The sequence below is a fragment of the Berghia stephanieae genome, chromosome 4 (genome assembly GCF_034508935.2).
Source record: "Berghia stephanieae isolate SIO BIC M18660-M18661 chromosome 4, UCSD_Bste_1.3, whole genome shotgun sequence".
NCBI lineage: Eukaryota > Metazoa > Mollusca > Gastropoda > Nudibranchia > Aeolidiidae > Berghia > Berghia stephanieae.
The window spans coordinates 30,566,609-30,593,617 of NC_088363.1; the positions used below are offsets into that span (position 1 = coordinate 30,566,609).

General features: G+C 34.9%; 1 protein-coding gene across 3 annotated transcripts in view; it reads left to right on the forward strand.

Annotated features, from left to right (window-relative positions):
* The window catches only part of LOC144970402 (major facilitator superfamily domain-containing protein 8-like), a 33,338-nt gene extending 6,395 nt beyond the window's left edge, over positions 1–26,943 (forward strand). For 2 of the 3 annotated variants that reach the window (XM_078909993.1, XM_078909992.1), the window contains exons 3-11: positions 3,710–3,851; positions 9,259–9,502; positions 14,449–14,562; positions 16,727–16,960; positions 18,885–18,993; positions 19,522–19,656; positions 22,085–22,188; positions 23,654–24,429; positions 25,156–26,943. In XM_078909993.1, the coding sequence (XP_078766119.1) occupies positions 3,710–3,851; positions 9,259–9,502; positions 14,449–14,562; positions 16,727–16,960; positions 18,885–18,993; positions 19,522–19,656; positions 22,085–22,188; positions 23,654–24,429; positions 25,156–25,398 (2,101 nt within the window). In that variant the 3' untranslated portion in view covers positions 25,399–26,943. The remainder of the gene's footprint in view (positions 1–3,709; positions 3,852–9,258; positions 9,503–14,448; positions 14,563–16,726; positions 16,961–18,884; positions 18,994–19,521; positions 19,657–22,084; positions 22,189–23,653; positions 24,430–25,155) is intronic. The other variant, XM_078909991.1, reaches the window with a different exon arrangement.
* Positions 26,944–27,009: the final 66 nt, after the last annotated feature.

Here is a 27,009-nt window from a genome sequence, read left to right on the forward strand (position 1 = left end):
GCTGCTCGCACTTTGTGATGACCAAAGTCCGTCCGTTCTCTTCGTCTGTTGATGGTATCATATAGTTCCCTTCCATTCATCTCTGTCCATTCTAGGATGTTTTAAAAAATATATTTAGGTCTAGGTCTACCCCTTCTTCGTTTGCCCTCCATTTTCCCCTGTATCCCATCTTTCATCACCGTGCATGGGTTTCGGCATATATTATGACGGAAAAAAACCTGAGGTTTCTCATTTTTATTATATTTAACAATGTTAAAATAGTCCCATAATCGGCTTCGGATGTCAGACCTGCATATATGTACACGCCGGGTTAAGAAATTTAATATAAGAGTTGCGGTGATGGGCACAGTGTGTCTTTTGTATCTTATGGACATGAACTTGAACTTAAATCTCCAGAAAAAACCGGATCAATAGGAGCAACTTAAAAAAAACAAACCCAAAACCCCCCTCTGACACGTCACACCTTCGGTAAGATCATTATCATTGTCAAAACAGTATTTATTCATCCCATGGGGGAACTTTGTCTCTCGTGTCTAGTCCAAGGGAAGACTTGAATAACCCAGGCGTCAGCAGCAGTGCAGTGCCGCACATTGATCTAGGGCGAGGTGACTTGCTCAAGGCCACACATCGTAACGGCGGGTGGGTGATCGAACTCGTCACCTTTCGGATACGAAGCAAAGACCGTACCGGTGAGCCATGCTGCCCCTTATAATGTTACGGGTCAGTGGTCATCCTAACGACACAACCCCCGCGTTGCTTCAATATTCCAGTACCTAAAGCAATAATCATTGGTTAAAATAAATTATCTGAGGCGCACGTATTCTTTACCTATTTACCTCCATTGTTCAATCATAACCAATGGCATGTTCAGTATTAATTTACACCTGTCTCTCTATCGTCTTACCCCAGAAAAGTACAGCCGTCCACCCACCACATATATAATTTAACAACACGCTAAAACCATAAATTATTCATGACTCGGAATATACTACTATAGAGAAATCTGGACGTCATTTTAATCGACAAAATAATAAAGTAATTTTTTTTGGTCATATTGCAGCCATGCCTTCTATTACGGAACACAGATTACACACGCTTGTCTGTGTTACGGAAAATTCGGAAAATTATAAATTATTGGCTCCAATTTCAGAATTATATGAACATCAATCTCTAAGATTAAAACTTATTGAAAATGATAATCAATGCCAGACTGCAAAAAGTTTTAAGGATTTTGAAATGTTATTTAATCACTGCCAGAGCAAATCTTTGATTTTTAAGGTTAACTATCGCTACAACAATTTATATCTCCTAAAAATTACGAATTTTTACATTTTCAAGCAATGTAAATGTTGCTGCTCGAAACTCGAAGAAATAAATAACAACGTGAAATTGAATGTAAGCTTCAATTTAATATACGAAAAAAAATTGACGTTTCGGGTCTCTCCTTTATCAACAAAACAGGATGAATGAAACACTACAGACGAATGAGATAATGTGGTAGCGGCGTTGTTAAGATGATGACTTGTTAGGGTCCGTCAGATCTTTTCCATCTATTATATAAAATATCACTCTCAATAATAGTAATGTATATTATTGTAAGTTGACGATTAATCCCGTCAGATTATAACAATATAATTGTGTCTCACGGGCATAAATGTGTTTGATAAAGAGTGAGCTCGCGGAATGCCGTTTGTGATGCCCATTAAATATCAAATTAAGAAATTAAGGAGCAGGCACCTATGTAAGATAAAGAACTGAACAAGTGTGGATGAAAGGTGCCAGACAAAGCAAGAAAGAAAAATACAAGAAAAAAAAACTATCCCAAGAGTAACGTTCGAGTGACTAGAGTATGAGAGTCTTGGATACAGCGATCACGACAATTGCCGTCTCTTTCGACGCCGCCGCCGCAATCGTTGTCGTCGTCATCATCATCATCATGATGATGATGATGATGATGATGATCATCATCATCATCATCATCATAATCATCATCATCATCATCGTCGTCGTCGTCATCACCATCATCATCATCATCATCATCATCATCATCATCATCATCATCATCATTATCATCATCAAAATCATCATCATCATCATCATCATCATCATCATCATCATCATCATCATCATCATCATCATCATCATTATCATCATCATCATATTTAACACCACCACCACCATCATCATCATTATCATCATCATCATCATCATCATCATCATCATCGTCACCTTCATCAATGCACGTTCTCCCAAGGTCGCAGAGTGGAATTGAGAACATGTTCGAAATTTTCAAGACAGGAGTTCAAGAATCATATTATAAGAAAGTTAACATCATTATAATCAATGCAATCCAACTTACTTGAATCTACTTAAAGTAAAAGTTAACGATAGAATTGAACGCAAGCTTTAGTTTAATCCTTCTTCTTTGTGAATTAAAATATTTCATCAGAGATATTATCTTATTGTGGCCACGGTCACTCAGCGTTAAGGTGTCTTGTTTCGTCATAAAGTCAAACAATGTTTAGCGTGGTCAGTGATTGGATGGAGAACAAGGATCGCAAAATCATGGTCCTCATGTTGTGTCATTGGGTAAGGCATTTTACAAACACTATCTCATTTGATTCAAGTAAGAGAGAAAGAGTGTGTGAGAGAGAGAGAGAGAGAGAGAGAGAGAGAGAGAGAGAGAGAGAGAGCGCTTGTATATAAAGGTCGCATAACAGGCGACTTGTACTGTGATAAATGAAAATTTGGTTCCTTATGTGACACATCATCTCAAAACCGTGTTATTTCAGGGTGAATCGGACCCTATAAACTGAATGAATATGTGAAATGATAGGAAACTAATAATTGAAATGATAGGAAATTTATAATTGAAATGATAAGAAATTTATAATTGAAATGGTAGGAAATTTATAATAGAAATGATATAAAATTTATATTTGGAATGATAGGAAATTTATTATTGGAATGATAGGAAATATATAATTGAAATGTTAACGTATTTGTGATTGAAATGAAAGGAAATTTATAATTGAAATGGTAGGAAATCTATAATTGAAATGATAGGAAATGCGAACTTTAAGGGGCTTTTTTGGTGTTTTGTTTTTTTTTTTTTGTTTTTTTTTGCAGTGTAGGAAATTATATTTAGATCTCTATTATCCACCATGATGAATAGAAATTAATCCCAAGGTTCATATTCGTGACATAATTTTAATTTCCAGCATCTTGTTCAAATGACATAATCACGGCGGTATGAGACGATGGGTCACCAACAGTTTGTCGGAGGAATGAATGGCGCATTATGACGCGCATATAGCATGGGAAATCAGTGGAAATGCCTGTTTCTAGGCTACATTGTTTTATCCATTTTATTCTTTTTGTTGTCCATACAAAAAGTAGTCCTTCAGAGCCATTAGATCCACGGAGCCGGAGTTTATCCCGGTTTCAATAGCATGCGACGAACAATAGCAATTGCTTGCTACCCTTTGGATAGGACACTAGTCCATCGCAAAGTACTTTCCTCCAGATCTAACAGACCCAGATACGGATGGATATGGGGGGGGGGGGGGGTCGGAATAAATCTCGATTTTACATAGGATCCCTTTGCGTGTGAAGCGAGTGCTCTACCAACTGAGCTATCGGGACCCCATACTTTTCCATACACAACAAGTTGATAATAATATTATCATTTCTCCCTTTCTTCCCCCAGTATACCACATGTAGACCGTATCGACATAGAACAGTTCGACAAAAGTAGATGGCGGTCTATCCGAGTCATGTACCTAAGCGTGTTCCTGGGTGCCATCACATTCACCATCACCATGTCTTCACTTTGGCCTTTTTTACAAGTGGTAAGTATAGATGAATCTCTTTCTGATCCTGTGCGACTATGTAGTCTTGTGGTGGCATCACACTAGCCTTAGGATCGGAAGGTCTTGGTTCGAGTCCCGTTCTGAAAGGCGAATACTTGAGTCCTTGGAAATGGATCTTTACTCACATTCTCTCACCGTACTCAGGTGTAAAATGAGTATCTAACCATTAACAGCGTTGTTCTCTGTCGGAATGAATTTTACTATTGCCTAGCAGACATTTGTCTCGTCCTACATGTTAAGTGTTCCTTGTAAAGCGAAGTCCCAGGTTTAAGAGTTTTTGCCAAGATGATGGTCATTTACATCGATCGATATTTGAAGGAGGAGTTTTCTGGTCAAATTTTTTAATTCGTGTTTTGCCAGAAGACGGTAATTATCTCGTTAAGGATCAAGTTCAGCCCGAAAAATATATTACCATTTTGTAACGATTGTAACAAATAGCATCTAGGTCAAAATGGTCTGAGATAGTTACTCTTAACATTTGAAGCAATGCTACTTCTGGGAGTGGAGCACCCTTGACTCAGTCGTGACCTAAATTGTTTTGCTGGTTTTTAAAAAATTAAAATAAAAATTATAGTCAAGACTTTTTTTTAGCTCTTTCTTTCTTTGTTTGATTTTTTGTTTGTTTTAAATTTCTTATAGTCATAGTCAAGTCTTTTTTTTGTGTGTGTGCTCTTGTTTTCTTCTTTGTTTGATTTATTTTTGTTTTTGTTTTTAAAGTAAAGTCTTTATTTAAGACTTTCCCCCTTCTATTATACACAGTTTGTTTTCAGAATTACAACCTGCCACTATTCAGTTTTATAAATCTGTTTGATAAAAATGCTGTGATGCTCAAGAATTGTACGAATAACAATTCACTTAAAATATTTAATTAAAGTAGGAGAGAAAAGGATTGAAATAAGCGAAGTATGATTTTTCCCGATTTGGGTTAAGTAGGTCTATTAAGCACTAGATTCTCTAAATTTGTAATGTTGATAACACAAATATAACAAGAAAATTACCTGGATGTATTATTTCGTTATCTTTTGTCTATTATTATATAGCAAAACCTTTATCTGGTATTTCTGACATAAGTTGGTTTGTTTTGTTGTTTTTTTATACTAAATATCGAGACGCTCGCCCTTGATTTATCGAAGCTGTTCACTGGGGAAAACTTTAGATATCTAGTGTGTAACTGTGAAATAACATAAAACGCGTCTGTCGCTGAAGCCTTCAGTTTATCGGTTTACCATAATTTATTAATACTACTTAGGATTCGGCAGTGGCTTATCGTTCTTTGCTTTAACCAAAAAAAAAAAAAAAAAAAAAAGAAAAAAAGAGAGAGAACAAAACGAACCAAAAAAAACACAAAAAAAAAACAACAAACAAACAACCCCCCCCCCCAAAAAAAAAACAAAAACAAAAAAACACACACACAAAAACAACAAACAAACAAACAAAAAACTAGTGTTTTATATTGCACAGTATCCACCAAATGTGCTCAAAGCCTATTACAGCGAGTCCCAAGTCAACAATATCACTAAACATATATGACAAAACATGACTCCTGTGAGGCGCTTTTTCATTTTTCTTTTCGCTGATACCGACCAAGTTCCCATTTTAGACATGAATGCGGTGAGAGAATGTGTGTAAAAAGTTGTTTTTTTTTCCAGTATTTAACTTTGGTCAGAACTACGGACTTACAGGTCAGAAGGTGAGCATCATACCAGAAGACCACGAAGCCACTTTACATAAAAACATATTTGTGTTTTCAATGCCTCTCCATATTTACAAATTCTGAGCTGCTGAAGTTTAAAGTGAGGGTAAAATAATATCAATCAAATTTAAAGATCCAAAGTCCTTTTTTGCGACTGAATTAGGCCAGGAAGGCTAATGATTTCGGAAAATCCTGTTTGTTTGTTTGTTTGAATAGGGAACAAAAGTGTGCTGTTTCCTTAGATGCTGTGCGTTTAGTTAAAAATCTCACGACATTGCCAGCCAGCCAGATATATAAGGTACCAACACAAAAAAAAAACAAACTATGTGTAGCATTTCAATTTTTATAGATAGAACGAAGATAACGTCACTGGGGCCTTTGTTATTGTTTTTTGCCATCCATGTTTGAGATTAATTCTCACTAAACTGTATTAACCAGACTATAAACGTTCAAGGTTACACATAGTTTTGTGTGTTGGTCCGTTATACTTCTGGATAGCAATGTTGTGAGCTTCTTAGCCATGCGCATACTATCTGATTGAGAGAATTTAATGAACAGTATTCATAAAAATGGCTGGCTAAAAACAATAACAAAGACTTGAATGGCGTCAATTTCGCTCTATCTATTGATATTGGTACCATCATTCTATTTGGCTGGCCTGATTGATTGGTGATTGATTGAGGATTTATTGGTATATGTTGGGTCTTGTAATGTGGATGAATTTTGTTTTGCAGGTGCTCAGTTCTATACTTAAAATAGGATGGGTGGTTACTATTTTATTTTGTTTCCTGAAAAATGTTTTTCTAGTGTCATATACTATGGTGCTCACGTGATCAAGTAAGGGTTATTTATTTATTTATTCACTTTTATGTATATATTATAATATTTACTTATCTATTTTATTTAGTTATTTAATTATTTTTGTTAGTTTCCTTTGGTTAATTATTGATTTTACCTGTATTGATTGGAAATTCTATGTTAATCTGTGTCTCTTATCGGCAATTTACTAAAATAAACCTTCGGAGCGAACTTATACAATAGCCCAATCTTGTGTAAGCAAAGTGTGTTCTCCACCGGTCATTAACTGCAACATCTTAATTATCACGCGACACCCAGACCATTGATAGCAATAATAATATGTCACTATTTTAATTTATATGGTGTGTATGTGTATCGATGTGTTAAGCGTTGTGTTGAATGACCACTGTCCACTAGCCACAATCAACTGCTTATCTGTTAACAATACTCTCCACGTTTCATATGCATAATATTACCGTATGTACATGAGTGACGGTGTGTGTTGATTGACCATTAAAATTTAATAACTGTCGTGGTCCTTGGTCGGTAAATATTCGAGGCTATAGATGCTGTGCACTTGGCTAAGAAACTCACAACATTACCATCCGGAAATATAACGGACCATGCATGGTTTATCATAATCATATTAAAAATTCGTAACGTCATTAAAAATGTTATAAGCCGGCATGCAAAAAAATCAAGGCACCACATATCGTAACTTTGGAGCAATTTGCCATATTCCATGCGCACGGGACTTGGAACGGACTACAGTCCCTCTTGATGGAGTAGAAAGAATTCATGGAAAAGCAATAGAAAGGAAAGCATTCTCAATTACCAACAATAAAAAACATATTTTATACCATGAATTTAGTCTTTTACCATCTGGGAGAAGGTTTTGTCAGATTAAATGTAGAACTAACAAGTATAAATCAACGTTCGTTCCATCAGCAATAAAAATTTTGAATATTTCATATGGTACAGAAAAACCAAGGATTGATTCGTTGACTGATTAACTGATTAATTTATTTAATGTAAGATTAACTGACCAATTGATAATGATGATAATTTTTGGTGTCGAATTGCCACAATCGTAACAAATTGAAAACGAAATGAATATGTTTATGTTGTGTATATCGCACGTGTGAAAGAAAGAAAGAGAGAGAGAGAGAGAGAGAGAGAGGAGGAGAGAGAGAGAGAGAGAGAGAGAGAGAGAGAGAGAGAAAATAAGTAGGAGTGAAATATCTGTTCAATCTTAGTTATCGTTTAACATTATAACAAGTGTAACTAAATGACAAATTGCCATATTTATGGACAATAAAGATCTATTATTATTATTATTATTATTATTATTATTAAAAGACTCTTAGATAACCACGCCTCTGTCGTCATAATGTAAACAATGGTAGTGATTGGTTAACAAAGGCTTTACTATCGATGGTATATTTGTATATGTCTAAGTAAAATACCCACTGTTCGACATATTATAATCTATAGATAGAATGCGCTTGGCCAAGGAGTTCACAACATTGCCATCCGGAAGTATAACGGACCAACACACAAACTCTGTGTAACCATGAACTTTTATAGTCGGGTTAATACAGTTTAGTGAGAACAACTCACAAACGCGGATGGCAAAAACAATAACAAAGGCCTGAGTGACGTCATCTGCATACTATCTATAGATAGAAGGCCAAGGAGTTCACACCATTGCCATCCGGAAGTATAACGGACCAACACACAAATTCTGTGTAACCATGAACTTTTATAGTCTGGTTAATACAGTTTAGTGAGAACAACTCACAAACTCGGATGGCAAAAACAATAACAAAGGCCTGAGTGACGTCATCTTCGAACTATCTATAATTATTTAACTCTTCAGCTGGATCCCTCAAGAAAGTCATATTTCTTGTGTTGTGTGGTAGCGTCATATAGCTTACCTACCGTAGTTCCGTCTCCCTATAGATAGTATGCAGATGACGTCACTCAGGCCTTTGTTATTGTTTTTGCCATCCGCGTTTGTGAGTTGTTCTCACTAAACTGTATTAACCAGACTATAAAAGTTCATGGTTACACAGAGTTTCTGTGTTGGTTCGTTATACTTCCGGATGGCAATGTTGTGAACTCCTTGGCCAAGCGCATTCTATCTATAGAGGTTGAATGTCATGGATAGCCATTCTTCACGCTCAAGGACCATTACGGAACAGTCGATTATCTTTTTGCCATTTGTTGCTTTCGCATTTCCTATCCAAGACTTCTTTGGTTTGTCACGTGGATTTCTGCCTGTCTTATAGCCTAGGGCCAAGTTTAGAACAATATCCGTCGGTGCATATAGCCAGGTACTCATTTACACCTGAGTCGAATATAGTAATGTGTGTTGGGTGTTTTACCCAAGGACACAACGTTGGGACCAGAATTTCAACGATCACTTTCACCCATCCGGATATTGACTCCGCTTATCATCGCTTGACTTTTGTGACAAGACGAGACACCAGTTCGCAGAGCCACTGAGCCACAATATTTAATTCTGTTTTTAACCCTCTCCTTACCGATCATTTTCAATATATTCCCCAAATGTTATGCCGGTCCTAGAACAAAAATTGATTTTTAAAACTCAAACCCGCGCAAAAAAAAAAAATAATATGTTTGCAACACAAGCTATACAGAACAACTTTAAGTTCTTATATATTAAACAAAAAAAAAACATTTCTTCAAATTTTGTGATGTGCAAAACAAATCCGAATAAGGAAAAATGTTTATTGCGTCGTATGCGTAACATATGTGACGATTTTTGTTAGTGGTAAATAGAGGGTTAAATTAAACTTAATTTTCTTAATCAAGCTCATTCCGACATCACAATTGGTCATAATTATAATCTATAACTATTTAAATCCTCAGCTGGACCCCTCAAGCACGTCAGATTTCCTGGGTTGGGTGGTAGCGTCATACAGCCTGGGCCAACTGATTGCGTCTCCCTTGTTTGGTGCATGGGCCAACTTAAGAAAATCTTCCAAAGAACCATTGGTTGTCAGTTTGACACTGATGACCCTGGCCAACATGTTTTACACGTACCTGCAATCAATGCCCAACCACAGGAATTTCTTTATGATTCTAGCAAGAGGACTCATTGGATTCAGTGCTGGTGAGTATCATAAAAGAAAAGAACAATGATGATGATGATAATGACTATGATGAAAACAACGAGGATGGTGATGATGATAATGATGATGTCGACGACGACGACGACAACGACGACGACGACGACGACGATGATGATGATGATGATGATGATGATGATGATGATGATGATGATGATGATGATGATGACGTTGATGACGGCAGTCAAAAATGTACATAAGACACGAAGAACCTTTTAAAAATTAGTCTCGTTTTTTTTTGGAAAATGTTTAAAGTTTGTGATTATTTCTATTGTAATGGAAATGGACACCCGAACAGGAGCTAAAAAAAACAACAAACTAGGCAAAGTTAAGTTTTAAATCTTGATATGAATGTTATGCTTAATTCTATAGAAGGAACGAAATTGACGTCATTCAGCTCTTTGATATTATTTTTAGACACACTGTTAATGGTTGGTTCTCACTTCATTCTATCAGTCAGACTAACTTAAAAGGTGTTGGCATGTTTAATTTGGCTGGAGGATGTTGTGATTATTTTACATAAATACATAGCATCAATTGGCGGTCTAAACACAATAACAAATGTCACCCTCACTGTCTAAGATAGTGCGCTGGGCGAAGAAACTCACAACATTGCAATCCGGAACTTTTACGGACCAACACACAAAACTTACTGTAACCTTGAAGGTTTATAGTCTGGTTAATACAGTTTAGTGAGAATTACTCATGAAGATGGATGGCTAAAAACAATAACAAAGACTTGAGTGACATCATCTCCATTCTATCAATCAATAGTTCGAAGTTGACGTCACTCAATTCTTTTTTTTTCTTTTTTTTTTTTTTGCCATCCGCGTTTATGAGTAATTCTCACTAAACTGTATTAACCAGACTATTAACAATTATGGTTACACAAAGTTTTGTGTGTTGGTCCGTTATACTTCCGGATGGTAATGTTGTGAACTCCTAAGCCAGGCGCATACTATCTATAGATAGTCCTAGAACTATCAAAAGATAGTATGCGCTTGGCCGAGAAGCTCACAACATCCGGAAGTATAAAGTACTGGAAAAAAAAAGCTTTTTACACACATTCTCTCACCGCACGCATGTCTAAAATGGGAACTTGGGCGTTTATGAGTAATTCTCACTAAACTTTATTAACCAGACTTGACTTGACTTACTTGACTTAGATGCCTTTCGCGTCTCGACCGAAAGATCGGGTCGCCTTGGCTGTTTCCAGTATTTCCTGTGTGAGGTGTCTCCAATATTGCCGGTCCTCTGCTAGGGTTCTCAGATTTTCAAGGTCCCCTGCCGTTATGAGACTAATGCTTTGTCCAAGTGTTGTGAGGTTTTTGTTTAGGATCACAGGGAGTGTTGTGATCGGTCTTCCTCTGAAAAGGTTCCCGTGTTTTTGGAAATATCCCGACATGGCTTGGTTAGCTGGTATGTTTTTGTCCCTGCGTAGTATGTGACCGAAAAGTTGCCATCGTTGTTGTAAAATGTCAAGGGAGATTGGTCTTTCTTTTGTGATCTTATAGAGTGATTCATTTGAGATTTTTTTTGGGTATTTGATGTCCAGTACCCTTCTTAGCTGGTTGCGATGGAAGGCATCCAGATGTTCTTCGGATTTTGTCAACGCCCAAGTGCCGCAGTTATACAGAAGTACCGGTTTTACAAGAGCACGGTACAGTTTCAGTTTGGTTTTTCTCTTTATTTTGTCACCTCTAATCCATACATTGGTGAGTTTACTGAGTGCGGCGTTTGATAGCTGTTTTCTTCTTTGTACATCCTCGGTGTCTCCAATTAGTGAGCCGACTTTCTTTGTTCTTTTCCATTCCTCTTTGTTCCTCGATATTGTTGTAAATTCGGTTTTATTGGCATTGACTTGGAGGTTATATTTCATGAGGGTATTTTGTATGATGTCTATATTTGCTGGTGTTGATCCAATAAAATCTACATCATCTGCATAGGCGATTTCTCTAGGGATTGCATTCTCAATATGAGTCGTTGGTTTTGGAATGACTTTTCGAACTTCTTTCAGAGCGTGTTCTAAGTATATTGTGAACAGAATCGGGCTCAGACTATCTCCTTGGGGGTTCCCGATGTTACTTTCGAACTGCGTCTGTTTTGTGGCCCCGTATATCCTTGGTTGTATCTTTGTGTTGCTGAGGAGAAATCGGATTATTCGGAGCTCGTCTTCGTCTATTATGTCTGTTAATATCTCCAAAAGTTTTCCTCTGTCGATCGTATCAAAGGCTGCGGACATATCGATTCCGGTTATTGTTATGGATATGTTTTCTTTGAGTGCCTTTGCTGCCAACCATTTATGTGTCCATACAACGTCCGATGTGCTTCGGTCTTGGCGAAACCCGCTTTGGCTATGTGATAGATATTTTTCTATTTTCGGTCTAATTCTGTTGAGGACAATAGTTGACAGTGTTTTTCTTATGGTATTCAGTAATGTTATTGGGCGCAGGTTGTTTACGTGTCCTTTCGTTTTTCCTGGTTTTTGTATTGTAATTAGAACACCGCTGTTTATGTCCCAGTCTTTGTGTGTTGAGAATGTTTTGTTCATTATGTTTGCAATGCTCAGACCCAGGGAGAGGGTACCGCATTTCAGCAATTCAGCGGGAATTTCATCTTCGCCTGGGGATCTGTTATTGTTTAGGCACTTTATGCTATTTCTAACTTCAGTTGTTGTGATGCGGTTGTTTAGGTCTCTAGGGTTTCCTGAGAAGGGCGATATTTGTGAGACTTGTTTGTAACCAGACTATAAACGTTTAAACATAATTTTGTGTGTTGGTCCGTTATACTTGCGCACACTATCTATACCGCCAAATGGGTGACTGTATATCACAAGATTGTCTCGATCAGATTATAAACATCCAAGTTTCCACAGAGTTTTCTGTGTTGGTTCTATTGATCCAGCTGTAGATCAGTGAGTATTTTACTTAGACACATATCATCGGTTGTAAAGCCTGTTAACATATCACTACCATTGTTTACATTATAACGACTGTCCGAGAGGCGTGGTTATCTAAGTGTCTATTGGTTGTGTGTCTCTGAATTGATCGTTATTAATGATTTATAATCGAAATTGATATTAACAAACGTGCTCTTATTTATGAATGTGTGTATTGATTGTACTGCGTCGGTATGATCTAATCAATAGAGACCTAGATAACCACACCTCTCGGACAGTCATCATTATGTAAACAATCGCAGTGATTGATAAACATAGCGAATTAAACAGGCTTTACTATCGATGGTATGTGTCTAAGTAAAATACCCACTGTTCTAATACTTGAACCGACACAGAAAACAGTGAACATTTAAACGTTTATAATAATATTATGATCGAGAAAATTGTGTGATACATAGTCACCCATTTGGCGGCTAAAAAACAATAACAACTATCAGAGAGAGCTCGATATCATTCACGTTACTGTTTATAAACAACCAATCATGTTTGTCCGAACACGTGTGAAGGGGTGTCACAAATTCCATGTTTTGATTGGTCAAAAATCTACTGGTTAATTCAGCGTTTGGAGAAGTGTGTCAGCAAAAAAAAATAGACAATTAAAGGGGCATCTACTCCAACTGCCTCGAAAATTTGTAAATAACTATAGGAAATTGAATGGAAGCTTCAGTTCAAACAAAGAATACAGAAAACGTCGAGGTTTCGGGTTTCCCCTTTTTCACAAAACACGATGATTGGAACACTATAGACGACTGTGAGATGTGAGAATGGCGTTGTTAAGGTGAATAAATTATTTAATGATGGGACTGGAAACAGAATGCTCATTAGTATTGAAGCACGAATATAAATAGAACAATAAATAATATTTATACAATGTGTCCTTTGTAAAACGTTTTTATAGCGAAACAATTCTTCTAAATTGAAAAGTACCTCAAGGAAATATGTCTGTAATGTATTTCGTTATATATTTTGATGATGATGATGATGATGATGATGATGATGATGATGATGATGATGATGATGATGATGATGATGATGATGATGATAAAAATAATAATAATGAAGTTTATATTGCGCCCAATCCTCCATACAATCATACTTTAGGCGCATTTTCCATCCTAATATTTCCAGATAAGCAAACACTGTTTTTGTATTTCATTGACAGATCAAGTAGCAAAACTAAGAATGTCCAGCGATATGTCAATAATAAATCCAGTTTAGCCGATATTCAAGGGAGGGGGTTATCATCAACTGATGATACATTTTTACTGAAAAAAAAAAATAAAATCATAAAAAAACAAGGGAAGTTACGCATGCAAAACTAGTACACTGGCTTTTATAATTGGGTTGCCTCCCGTACAAAAAAATAAGTGCAACGCTCATCGACTATACTGACTTGGGCATAAAGGTGGCATAACTATTTCAAATGCAGGATGTATAGGCAGGTTCTTTGGGTTACGGGACGTAAATGAGGGATGATGGATGATAGTTTTTGACGACCAACATGTATTTCGATTAGAAAATAAGACATCACTCTGATACCAGAAGATGAATTACACACGGTGTCTATCCAGTCTTACAGAAAAGTAGTGCGACTATGTGGTCTCGTGATATGTCACCCGCTTTCGGGTCGGAAGGTCCTGGGTTCGAGCCTCGCTCGCTCGGCACATAGCTGGAAAAGGCTCTGTACTCACATTCTCTCACCGTTTTCAGGTGTAAAATGAGTACCTGGCCGTTAACATCGTTGTCTCTTCGGGGAAAAAAATATTGTAATATCGCCTAACAGGCGTTATGTCTCGTTCTACATGTTACGTGTTGCTGTTGGCCAGGGACCCCCTGTAAAACGCGTTGAGCACGTTTAGTGGATATTGCACTGTATAAAAGCTCAATTTTTAAAAGTTTTATACTTCAAATGAAATAGGAACCCGTTTTTTTTACATCACACTTTTCTTCCATATTGCTTTCTCATCACAGGTAACGTTGCAGTCGTACGGTCTTATGTGTCCGGTGCCACAACCGTTCAGGAAAGAACCAGTGCCATGGCCAACCTCAGCATGTGTCAGGCGATGGGATTCATCTTGGGACCAGGTGTGTTGATTAATAGGAATATAGATAGGTTGATAAGGAAATATGTGAGCATTTGCCTCAAAACGGTATTATGACGGGGTGGATTTGATGCTGGTTGAAATTTTACGTTTTGCTTAAATTCTTAAAAATTGAGATAAAATAAATGCTTCGTTAGAGAGAGAGAGAGAGAGAGAGAGAGAGAGAGAGAGAGAGAGAGAGAGAGAGAGAGAGTTTTGTCCCTCAATAATATAAAATAAATAATAGATATGAACATATATAGCGCATTTCCACGGATTTACCATGCTCAATGCGCTTCACAATGTTTCATTTACTCCCCTAACAGGCCATTTGGAACCACGTTTCTATTTCATACATTACCAGTCGCCTGTAAGGCGTCCTTTTTCTACTAGTACTCTTCCAATATCCTTCACTGCCTGTAACCAGGTACTCATTCACACCTTGCTCTTTTCCATTTCCTAATTTCTAATATTTTCTATCTAAAACTCAATTTTCTTCATCTAGTTCATTCTATCTTGTCACATTTGTGACTCTCCCTCTCGATCCGGTGATATGTGGGATGAACCGATTACTGAAAATTAACTTTCATATATAAATTAAATTATAAAATTTTGTTTGATATGATTTGGTCCATCGGGTGTCCAGATTGTTCAGCTGCTAGAGCGTTCGCTTCACAAGCAAAGAGACTGAGATCATGCGAGTTGAAGTCGAGATTTTTTCCAGATCCCCCAGCATTGATTTGATAGCTGGGTTTGTTAGATCTAGCTCTGAAGGACTACTTTTTAAACATAATGGTTACACTCCTTAATAGGTAGAGTCTATTTTTCAAAATCTTCCATTTTAAATACCTTTATATATTTTTGAAATTGTTTTATTCCATTTCAAATTTATATTTAGAAGATTTGATGAATTTAGGAAAAATTGAGTTCATAAGGAATAAAAGTCAGAATTAATTATTATCTATATCTTTATAAAATTGCATAAAGTTTAAATCACTTTGGTTAGATCAGATATTTAAAAATAAATAAATTGTTATACCCATCTATTTTTCTATTCAATTGGTAGAATTTAAAATCCATCTATCATTGTCCTTATTAGGTGGAATTTATAACTCATTTATTTTTCTCTATAAAAGGTTAAATTTATAGCTTTTCTTTTTATATTTAAAGGGTAAAATCTGTAACTCATTCATTTTTCTCCATAAAAGATGGAATTTACGACTCATTTTGATTTACCTTAAAAAGTGGAATTTATAATTGACTAATTTTTACTTTTAAAATGTGGAATTAAGGAATTATTTATTTTTGTTTTTTAAAAGGTGTAACTAATGATTAATTCACCTTTCTCTATAAAATATACAATTTATAACTCTTTTATTTTATGTAAAAATGTGGTTTATAACTATATATTTTTTTCTTTACAAGGTGCTATTTTAACCCATTTTTCTTTTTACAAGATAGAATTTATACTGGGTGGGGTTCCTGTCCTTCCATAGGTACTTACTATGTCGTCTACATCTGTTTTCCAACTTGTTTTCTGTCTTTATCGGGATGAGATTACTTGGTTTTGTCCTGGCCCTAGCTGGGAGGGAAACATGTATAGTTAGAGTTTTGGGTGATGATAATTTTTGTCTTGTAAATCATCTTCTGTTATGCACTGTATTATGTTTTGTTTACATATTATATATGATTTGTAAACATTTGAGTGTATTTATCTTAGTTGGGACTTGTGCTTGTGCTTGGATGAGACTCTTGGGTGATCTCAAACTAAGTACTATGATAGTTGCTCTTAGAATATACATCTGTTTCCTATTTGGACCTATTCCCATTTGTGTCTGACCTTTTCTTAAGTGCTTTAATTGTAATTCTAGAACTTTTTACTATCCAATTTTCTTCCTTTTTATGACCTAAATGTGTTGCAGCGCTGTAAAACCCCTTAAAAACAACAAACAAACAAAATAATTATAAACTCATTTATTTTTCTCTTTATAAGATAAAAATTACAATTCATTTAATTTTGCTTTTAAAATGTAAAATTTATAAATCATTTAAAATATGGAATATAAGATTAGTCATGTATTTTTCTCTTTAAGATATGGAATTTACCTATTTATTTCTCTCTTTAATATTATATGGAATTCATAACTCTTTTATTTCTCTCTTGACAGTATTTCAGTCAATCCTTGTTCTAGTCAAATATCCTGGTCCGATCGAGGAAACTTCTCTACATTTCAATATGTACACAGCCCCGGCGTTTTTCGCTGCCTCTGTCGCATTGATCAACCTCGTTCTTTTCCTCGTCATCTTCAAAGAATACCGTCTGACGGACAACAGCAATGGTGGGAATACGAATGGGCAGATTGCCTCGGAAGACCAAATGGAGAAAAGCATGGACGCTATGTGTTAGTTTCAAATTTAAATAAAAAATTCTATGTCATAAATTGTGATCAATCGTCTCAAAACGGTATTATGGCTGATAAACCAAATACGGAAGAGTCAATTTATGGTCAAAGATAAGAAACCAAGGTGAAAATAATAAAACAAAACAAAACAAACAAACAAGCCCAAACAACCTACCAACCTTCAACCCCCCCCCCCCCCCCCCAAAAAAAAAAAAAATTCAACCGAAAAAAAACAACAACAACAACAAAAACACGCACAAAAATACTTGAGCATTTATATAGCGCAATATCCACTAAACGTGCTCTAAGAGCTGCACAAGGGGTCTCCAGTCAATTTCAACACTTAACATATTATATGATGAGATATGACGCCAGTTAGGCGATATTACACTTTTTTTTCGAACAGAGACAACGCTGTTAAGGGACAGGTACTCATTTTACACATGAAAACGCTGAGAGAATGTGAGTAAAGAGCCTTTTCCAAGGACTCAACTATGCCCCGCTCGGGACTCGAACTCAGGGTCTATTCATTGCTTTCATCCTTGGACATTTTCCCAATGACATTATGATTCTTCTTTCCTCTCTCTCTCTCTCTCTCTCTCTCTCTCTCTCTCTCTCTCTCTCTCTCTCTCTCTATCTATCTCTCTCTCTCTCTCTCTCTCTCTCTCTCTCTCTCTTTCTTTCTCTCTCGCCCCCCCCCCTCCCTTTATAATTGAACTAGCTTTAGCTCAGAGAAAAAAATAAAATTATTCATCAGCTCGTTTTGAGGTAAAACCAAATTGACAAGCTGTGTCACAGTTAAATAAATAACAATGTGAAATTGAATGTAAGCTTCAATTTAATAATCGAAAACTGATAAAATGGACGTTACGGGCTTCCCCTTTATCAACAAAACAGGATGAATGAAACACTACAGACGAAAGAGATAATGTGGTTGTGGCGTTGGTAAGATGAATTCATCTTAACAACGCCACAACCTTAAATCTTAAAGCTCTCTCATTCGTCTGTACTGTTTCATTCATCCTGTTTTGTTGGTAAAGGGGAAACCCGAAACGTCCATTTTATCTGTTTTCGTTTATTAAATTTAAGCTTGCATTCAATTTCACATTGTTATTTATTTCTTCGAGCTTCGAGCATCAGCATTTACATCACAATTATATAACAGTCTTTAGACGAGAATAGTTTTATGTCAAGATGTTCTTTGCTTTAAATAACAAAACTGCTCCTTCATATTTTGCAATCTTTTTCATTGTACTCTTCTTCCAGAGCTTTAAGATCTAGTGATCATCTCCGATTAACTGTTAACAAAAATGGCGCCAAAAAGTTTTCTGATAGGTCTTTTTCTCATGCAACCCCTTCTATTTGGAACTCTCTTCCAATTTGCTTAAGAAAATGCACTACATACAGAAGCTACTGTTAAGACAAATATTAAGATTTTTGTTGTTAGGAAATATTTCAAACAATATTCCTTTTAATGATTATTATTCATGATATGAACGTCTTAAGCATGTTTTGTGTACCTGTGACTTATTACTGTAGCTTTGATGTTTGTATTGAAAAGGCGCTTTGAGCTTTTTGTATATTGAAAAGGCGCGGTATAAATGATCTACATTATTATTATTATTATTATTATTATTATTATTATTATTATTATTATTATTATTATTATTATTATTATTATTATTATTATTATCATTATCATATCATTATTATATATTATTATTATTATTATTATTATTATTATTATTATTATATCATCATCATCATTATTATTATTATTATTATTATTATTATTATTATATTATTATTTATTATTATTATTATTATTATTATTATTATATTATTATTATTATTATTATTATTATTATTATTATTATTATGAAGACATACGTTAACTCAAAATTCATATTAAATCCATTTTCAGGTCAGTCGAATTCTCACGACGTCAAGGATTATAAACTGGACATGTTGGCAGTTTTATCTTCAATTTATTTGTTTTTTGTAGTTCTCTTTATGTTCACTGTGTTTGAGACGTAAGTAAGGCGGCCTATTAATTGTTGAAATATTATATTATGTGTTATAACTTCACTTATATTGCCTAATGATCCAAACACGATAGATCGACAGATTCCACCATTCTCTGTATCAATGTTGATGATTATGATGATGATGATGATGATGATGATGATGATGATGATGATGATGATGATGACGACGATTATTATTATTATTATTATATTATTATTATTATTATTATTATTATTATTATTATTATTATTATTATTATTATTATTATTATTATTATTATTTTTATTATTAATTATTTTTATTTTATTCATATTATATTATTATTTATTATTATTTATTATTATTATTATTATTATTATTATTATTATTATTATTATTATTATTATTATTATTATTATTATTATTATTATTATTATCATTATTATTATTATTATTATTATTATTATTATTATTATTATTATTATTATTATTATATTATTATTATTATTATTATTTAGTTAAAGATTACACCTTTTCACATTTGTACATTGTAGCATTGGTACCCCATTGTCTATGCATATGTATGCATGGAGTAAGTCAAAGGCCACTTTCTACCAAGGCATCATTCTTGGAGCCGGGGGATGCCTGTCGATCTGCGTTTTTGCTGGAACTAAAATGTTGGCCAGAAAGTAAGTAGGACTATAGTAGAGTCCAAGTACCTACGAACTATAAATAACTTCCCGGCTTAGTTTATCTAATTTAAATATCTTCTTCTTCTTCTTCTTCTTCTTCTTCTTCTTCTTCTTCTTCTTCTTCTTCTTCTTCTTCTTCTTCTTCTTCTTCTTCTTCTTCTTCTTCTTCTTCTTCTTCTTCTTCTTCTTCTTCTTCTTCTTCTTCTTCTTCTTCTTCTTCTTCTTCTTCTTCTTCTTCTTCTTCTTTCTTCTTCTTCTTCTTCTTCTTCTTCTTCTTCTTCTTCTTCTCTACTCTTACTTACTTACTACTACTACTACTACTACTACTTACTTACTACTCTTACTACTACTACTACTACTACTACTACTACTACTAACTACTACTTACTACTACTACTACTACTACTACTACTACTACTACTACTATCTTACTACTACTACTACTACTACTACTACTACTATCTACTACTACTACTACTATTACTACTACTACTACTGTCTACTACTACTTACTACTACTACTACTATTACTACTACTACTACTTACTACTACTACTACTACTACTATACTACTACTACTACTACTACTACATACTACTACTACTTAACTACTACTACTACTACTACTACTACTACTACTACTACTACTACTACTACTACTACTACTACTGCTACTACTACTACTACTTCTTCTTCTTCTTTCTTCTTCTACTTCCAATCCCCTATTCATTCTATTCCTCCTCTTCTTCCTCCTCCTCCTGCTCTCCCCCACCACCTCTTAAGTATGAACCAAGGACATATAATAATAATAAAAATAATAATAATAATAATAATAATAATAATAATAATAATAATAATAATAATAATAATAATGATGATAATAGTAAATAATAATAATATAATAATAATAATAATAATAATAATAATATAATAATAATAATAATATAATAATAATAATAATAATAATTATTAAATTATTATTATTATTATTATTATTATTATTATTATTATCATTATTATTATTATTATTATTATTATTATTATTATTATTATTATTATTATTATTACCATTGTTGTATTTTTTGGGAGGTTATTCATGGATGCTGATATAAATGTAAAATTGCAGTTAAAATCATTGGTAAATTCGATTCTAGCATAGACAATTTTATTTATAGAGCTGTTTTTGCCAGTAAAATATTACAGGTCGACTGAATGTATTGTTATTGATCCGGACTTGAAGGACTCTTGAAGTAATAATATCAATTCTCATCTTTTTGCATCTTAATAGTTTGAATTCTTGCGTTGTTTGAATGAAATTTGATTCGCTTTCTTCTATGATATCTCGCTGTTGTTCAATTAATTCAAATATTGGTGAACGTGCAGCCTAGAACAGACTGTTCAGATTTTTATGGAACGATTCATAGCTACTATTTGTCGCCCTCTTATCCTTTACATTTGTGCTTGGAACCTCACAAGTAATGTCCAAGGCAAAGCTGTCATAAACTTTCAAACAGTCCAGGAACGGAAGACCAAATGTCAACTTCAAGAACTGCCTAGCCGCTGATTCATTTTCCATGTAAATTGGTGAAAGGAATTCTTGAAGTTTGCGCCACCAATTTTGCTTAACCCTCTCCTTACCAACTACAGGAAAATCGTCACATTTGTTACAATTCCACCAACATTTATCTCAATCAGTTTTCTTTTGTAATCACAAAATTTGAAGATTTTAAAAATCATAGTTATAAGAACTTAATTCTGCGATGTACATGTATGTATTTCTTTTGAGACAGGCTTAAAAAAAAAAATTATGTTAGATGGGTCTGATGTTTACTGGAGAATCGTGAAAAAGGTCGGTAAGGAGAGAGTTGAGGTGAAAAAGACATCCTCTGAGAGTGCATGAAGGCAGGTCGTCTTTGACAGCGTGGTGTTAAGCCTTTTCAAAATCCAGATGTATGGTCTTGTCTCTCAGTCTCTTTGTTTTGTGATTTAAATAATCCCTCGAATTGCAAGAGTATTGCTCGATATGTATCTTTCTTCTGGTCAGATATAAGAAGAAAGCGGGTGACACGTAGCTTTCATTGATGTAGGTGATAATATATATATATATATATTTATATATATATATATATATATATATATTTATATATATATATATATATATATATACATTTATATATATATATATATATATAGTATATATTTATGTTGCCGCACCATACTTTGTAATATTGGTATTTGGTGTGGGGGAGGGGATGGTATATAGTGCCATTACAGGCGTTCAATACTTTCATCCTACAAGACGAGTCATCCTTTGGCTTTGGATTTTCTTGTAAAGGGATTTAACCTCATTTGGTGGATATTGCCCTTTTAAAAAAGTATTGATATAAATAATGTATTATTATTGTCTTTTGATCTTGTTCCTCAGGTACAATGAACGATACCTTCTTTTAATCGGCTTCCTGTTTTGTTTTGTGGGATATTTCGCATTTATACCATGGGGTCACACTCTTCCTCCGAGGAGTATGGCACGTAAGTATTATAGACGTGTGGAAATGCTTCTAGTCCTTCAGAGCCATAATACCCAAGGAGTCGGAGTTTATCACAGTTTTTGTGCGGCTATATGATCTAGTGGTATGACACTCGCTTTCGGATCGGAAGGTCCTAGGTTCGAGCATCGCTCGGCGCATAGTTGAGTCCTTGGAGAAGGCTCTTTACTCTCAACGTACTCAGGTGTAAAATAAGTACCTGGCCGTTAACAGCGTTGTCTCTGTCCGAAAAAATTGTAACATCGCTGAACAGGCGTCTTGTTCCGTCCTAAATGTTAAATGTTGCTGTTAGCCAGGGACCTCTTGTAAAGCGCTTTGAGCACATTTAGTGGATATTACGCTATATAAAAGCTCAATTTTCTTTTCTATTAACTTGGGTCTGATTAATCTGGTGGAATGTACTTGGTGATTGACTAGCATCATCAGACTATACTGGCAAGACGGGGAACGAAGATCTATTTCACGTGGGGCAATCAGCTGATTTTTGTGTCATACTGAAAGTAACTCTTCTTGTCTGAAGAGTAATCAAGCATTGGCGTTATCAACTTCAGACTTTAATGACTTTTTACGTCCATGCTATCATCCTATCTGAAGGGTAGCAAGCAATGCCTGGTAGTAAGCAATTACTGTAGTCTGTTTCACGCTATAGAAAAACCGGGATAAACTCGGGCTGTATGGGCATAGTGGCTCTGAAGGACTACATAATTCGTTATCTATGTGTGATTGAATATTGTCTTTCATTTTCATAGGAAGCTAATTTTAAACAAACAATGTAATATAAACTTAATTCTTCCGTGGGAAAATGTTTTAAAAGTCCTTCAGAGCCATAAGGTCTGGCAGCCGGAGTGTATCCCAGTTTCTGTGGCGTTCAACATATAATATCATGTTACATTTTAAAAAGGCTTATAGTTTATCGTAAAGTACTTTTAGCCAGATCAGCCAGATCAGCTACCTAATCACTACCAGCTGAGCAAGTGGTCAGAAAAAAATCTGCGTAAAACAATACGCGTGGAGCAAGTATTCTATCACCAGACATAATGTGGCTCTCCAAATTGTGTTTCCCTACGTGAAATTCATGAAAATAGATCTAGGTATTTATTCTGAAAGAGTAGCTTTACATAAAACTTATAGATCTTTAAAACGTGTCTCTAATATAGATCTAAATACCAACAGTGGAGATATTAACAGTGTTAAATTTAGTAAAATTTGACCCTCCGAGTCAATCGTGCACCGTGCCATCATGAATAATGTGAAGATAATTAAGTTTGAATTAAAATAGATTAAATGTTTTTGATTTGGATGAACAAAAACCACTTTTCTTATTTATTTTAGCTAGAATTTTATACATAAAATTTAATATTCAAATTCAATTATTGGTCACCAATGACACAATATTTAACCCTACCAGCCATATTTTTAATCTTCTTTTCTTCTCTGTTTTTCCTCAGCGGTAAAGAACAATTCCCACCCAACATCGTCTGAAGCAATTTATTTCATGGTCTCCCACATACTTTACAACCACAAGGACGACAGAGATAATAGACAAAGAATAAATGAAGGCGAAAGTATTTTATTCCTGTCCAATAAATATGAAGCCAACAAATATCAGTGGACGGAGTTAGAAGACAAGCAACTTCAAGATAATGAATTCAGAAAAGGCGAATCTGCCTCAATAATGCACACGAACCAAAAACAATCTTACAACCCGAAATTTCAAAAAAGTAAAAATCTACCTTTACACCAGCTTTTAGATCTCACAGTTTCGAATTCAACTGAGATAAGTCATTATTTTTATAATAACGGTGATCAATCACCCAGCATAACAAATTTTTCTGAAAATTTTGCAACATCAAGCATACAAAAAGACAGCCATTATACAACAACCAAAGTCACCCCGTCTTCAACCTTCTCAGCATCCTTTTCCTCCTCCCACTTCGCAAGCAGCACGGCCTCCACAACCAATGCCAAAACAGACACCATGTCGACAACAAATGGTACTACAATAACGTCACCTTCTACAACAAACACCACAAGAGCATCTCATCATACCAATAACACTGCAGATCCCGAGGGCTGTCCATGGGAGTACGATTGGTGTGGCTACGTGCCTGTCATTCCGTTGTTTCAATATCTCATTGCAAGCTTCCTTATCACTATCGGTTATCCCATGTGTAACATGCTGACCTATACCATTTACTCCAAAGTGCTTGGACCCAAGCCTCAGGTAAGAGACAACATTGTTTAAAACAGGATCAATTAAATGCTGCATTGTTTAAAAACTTGAGGAGAACAAGGTCAAAAATTCTTTTAAAAATTTTGGAGTAAAAACAGAACGAGTGAAACGCCCATTCGACTAGTTAAAAAAAAAAAGATGCCTGACGCAGTCTTCAAAGTTTAAGCACTGTATGTTAATTGAATAACCAAGGACTCATTTTGATTGAATAACCAAGGACTCAAACTGTTTCTAAGATTATATCCATGTTTCCAATAACTTGCCAGGCGTAGCAACAATAGGCCACGGAGGAAGCATCATAATCTAAAACCAGGCTGTGAGGTCTTCTGTTCCAGCTTGTTACATTGCACATAATTTATACCTGTGGCTGTAAAGATTTGTTTGGTTGTGGTTTTGGGACAAAGCTGGCTTCGATAGGGTGGTTAGATCTCACTACATTTTCTGTTTCAATCAGGCTATACAAGTTAAAGGTTACACGTGTGCATTAATACGAATGTTTGGGCAGGTAGAAGATGTTACTATAAATACGACATAAACGCAAAGCATCGATGGTTATGCCTGTGCAGCTCGCTTTGGTTAGTAAAAAAAAAATAAATCCCATTCCTTTCCAGTATAATGACATGATTATACTTTCTAAAAGTCCATTGATTAATGTTTTAGTAGTGGAGGATGAATATTTTAACACGTTACTTTCATTGTGGTTTGTTTGGATTACAGGGTTTGTGGATGGGATGGCTGACAGCGTCTGGAAGTTTTGCAAGGACTGTTGGACCGATCTACGTGTCACAGATATACGACAATTATGGACCCCAAGTCACATATGGGAGCATTACGTCATATGTAGCTCTTACCATTCTCTTCTATCTATTTGTCTTTAGGCGCTTGGTGCCATTTGCATACACGACGAATCCGCGTGCACCTCTTTTATTTTGGAGGAAAAGAAATCGATCGTTATTATGAATTCCTTACCACACCAACACTTATAAATATGAAGACATTTATACATTCCATCATTATAACATTTTGTGCAATATGATTTATAAGAAATCCAATCCAATGTGACATAATTTATCATAATCAAATTTCACATTCACATTCTGATTTAGTGTAGATGTAAGATTAACTCGATGAATTTTTTTAGAAAAGCGAAATTCTTGCATTTAAGAGTAGATGTGCACAAAATCATTCTGATAACCAAAGGCAATTATGGGCTTGATTTAACATTGCTGTAAATGATATTTTGCGTCGGTTTGAGAGTATTTCCATAACAACAATGAGGTCATAGTATTTTGGGTTATCAAACCTGCAAATAAGTACGCGTCGTTACAGTCCCTTTGTATATATGCTTTGAATGAAATTAAGATGCAGTCCAGATGCAGTCCTGATCATGTTTGTTCACTACTTATTTAAAAAAATAGTATGTATTCTCCCTTTTTGTGATATTATGTCCTGTATACATAGTTTTATTTTGAGTAGAATTTTTTGTTTTAAACAATTCAATTGAGCAAATCCATGATAATAATTGAATTATCGTTATTGTGATATTGTGATAATGTTTCATATCGTGCCCATGCTTTTCATAATATTATGTACTATAGCTAATAGTCAAGACGATGTGGTTGTTTGGGCAATATTGTCTAAATAATTCGAAGACGTTATTTTTTGGCAATTTAGACAAAGTGAAAATTTCATTCAATGAAGGGAGTGGCTTTGGTCAGCTAAAATTTCATGTCCAGTCAACATTAATTTACTTGATCGCCTCCTAATCTCCGGACTAGGACGCTTTGGCAGCTTCTCTGCTTTGTTGAGCGAGTTCTGACCTTGGTGACGGTATGCTGTGATGGATCTCAGGTATTCTAAATCATTTTCGCATCTCAGTTCTTGTGTGTCATCGAGGTGCTTGAGGTCTTTATTTATCGTAGTGTATATGTCAAGTTTCGTAATGTCGATTTTGTCGGAGTTTACATAAAGATTGTGTTTCTCGTATGCTTTTTGTACCGCTTCTACCTTGAGATATATTCTAGTGACGAAATCAATATCGTTTGCATAAGCTATTTCTGATGGAATTTGGGATTCAAATACCGTTTGAGGGGCAGGCAAAACGGTGCGAACTTTCTTTAGAGCATGCTCCAGGTATAAAACGAACAAAGCCGTTGGGGTGTTCCAATAATAACTTAAGAACGGTATTTGGGTTGCTGCTCCGTTCTCTATGGTGTTTACCCATGTCTCACTGAGTAGGAAGCGCACAAGTCTAATTTCATCATTATCATCATCATCATCATCATCATCATCATCATCATCATCATCATCATCATCATCATCATTGTCGTCGTCGTCGTCGTCATCATCACTGTTATCATTATCATTATCATTATTATTATTATCATCATCATCATCATCATCATCATCATCATCATCATCATCATCATCATCATCATCATCATCATCATCATCATCATAATCATCATCACTATTGTCATTATCATCATGATCATGATCATCATGATCATTATTACTATTATTATTATTATTATTATTATTATTATTATTATTATTATTATTATTATTATT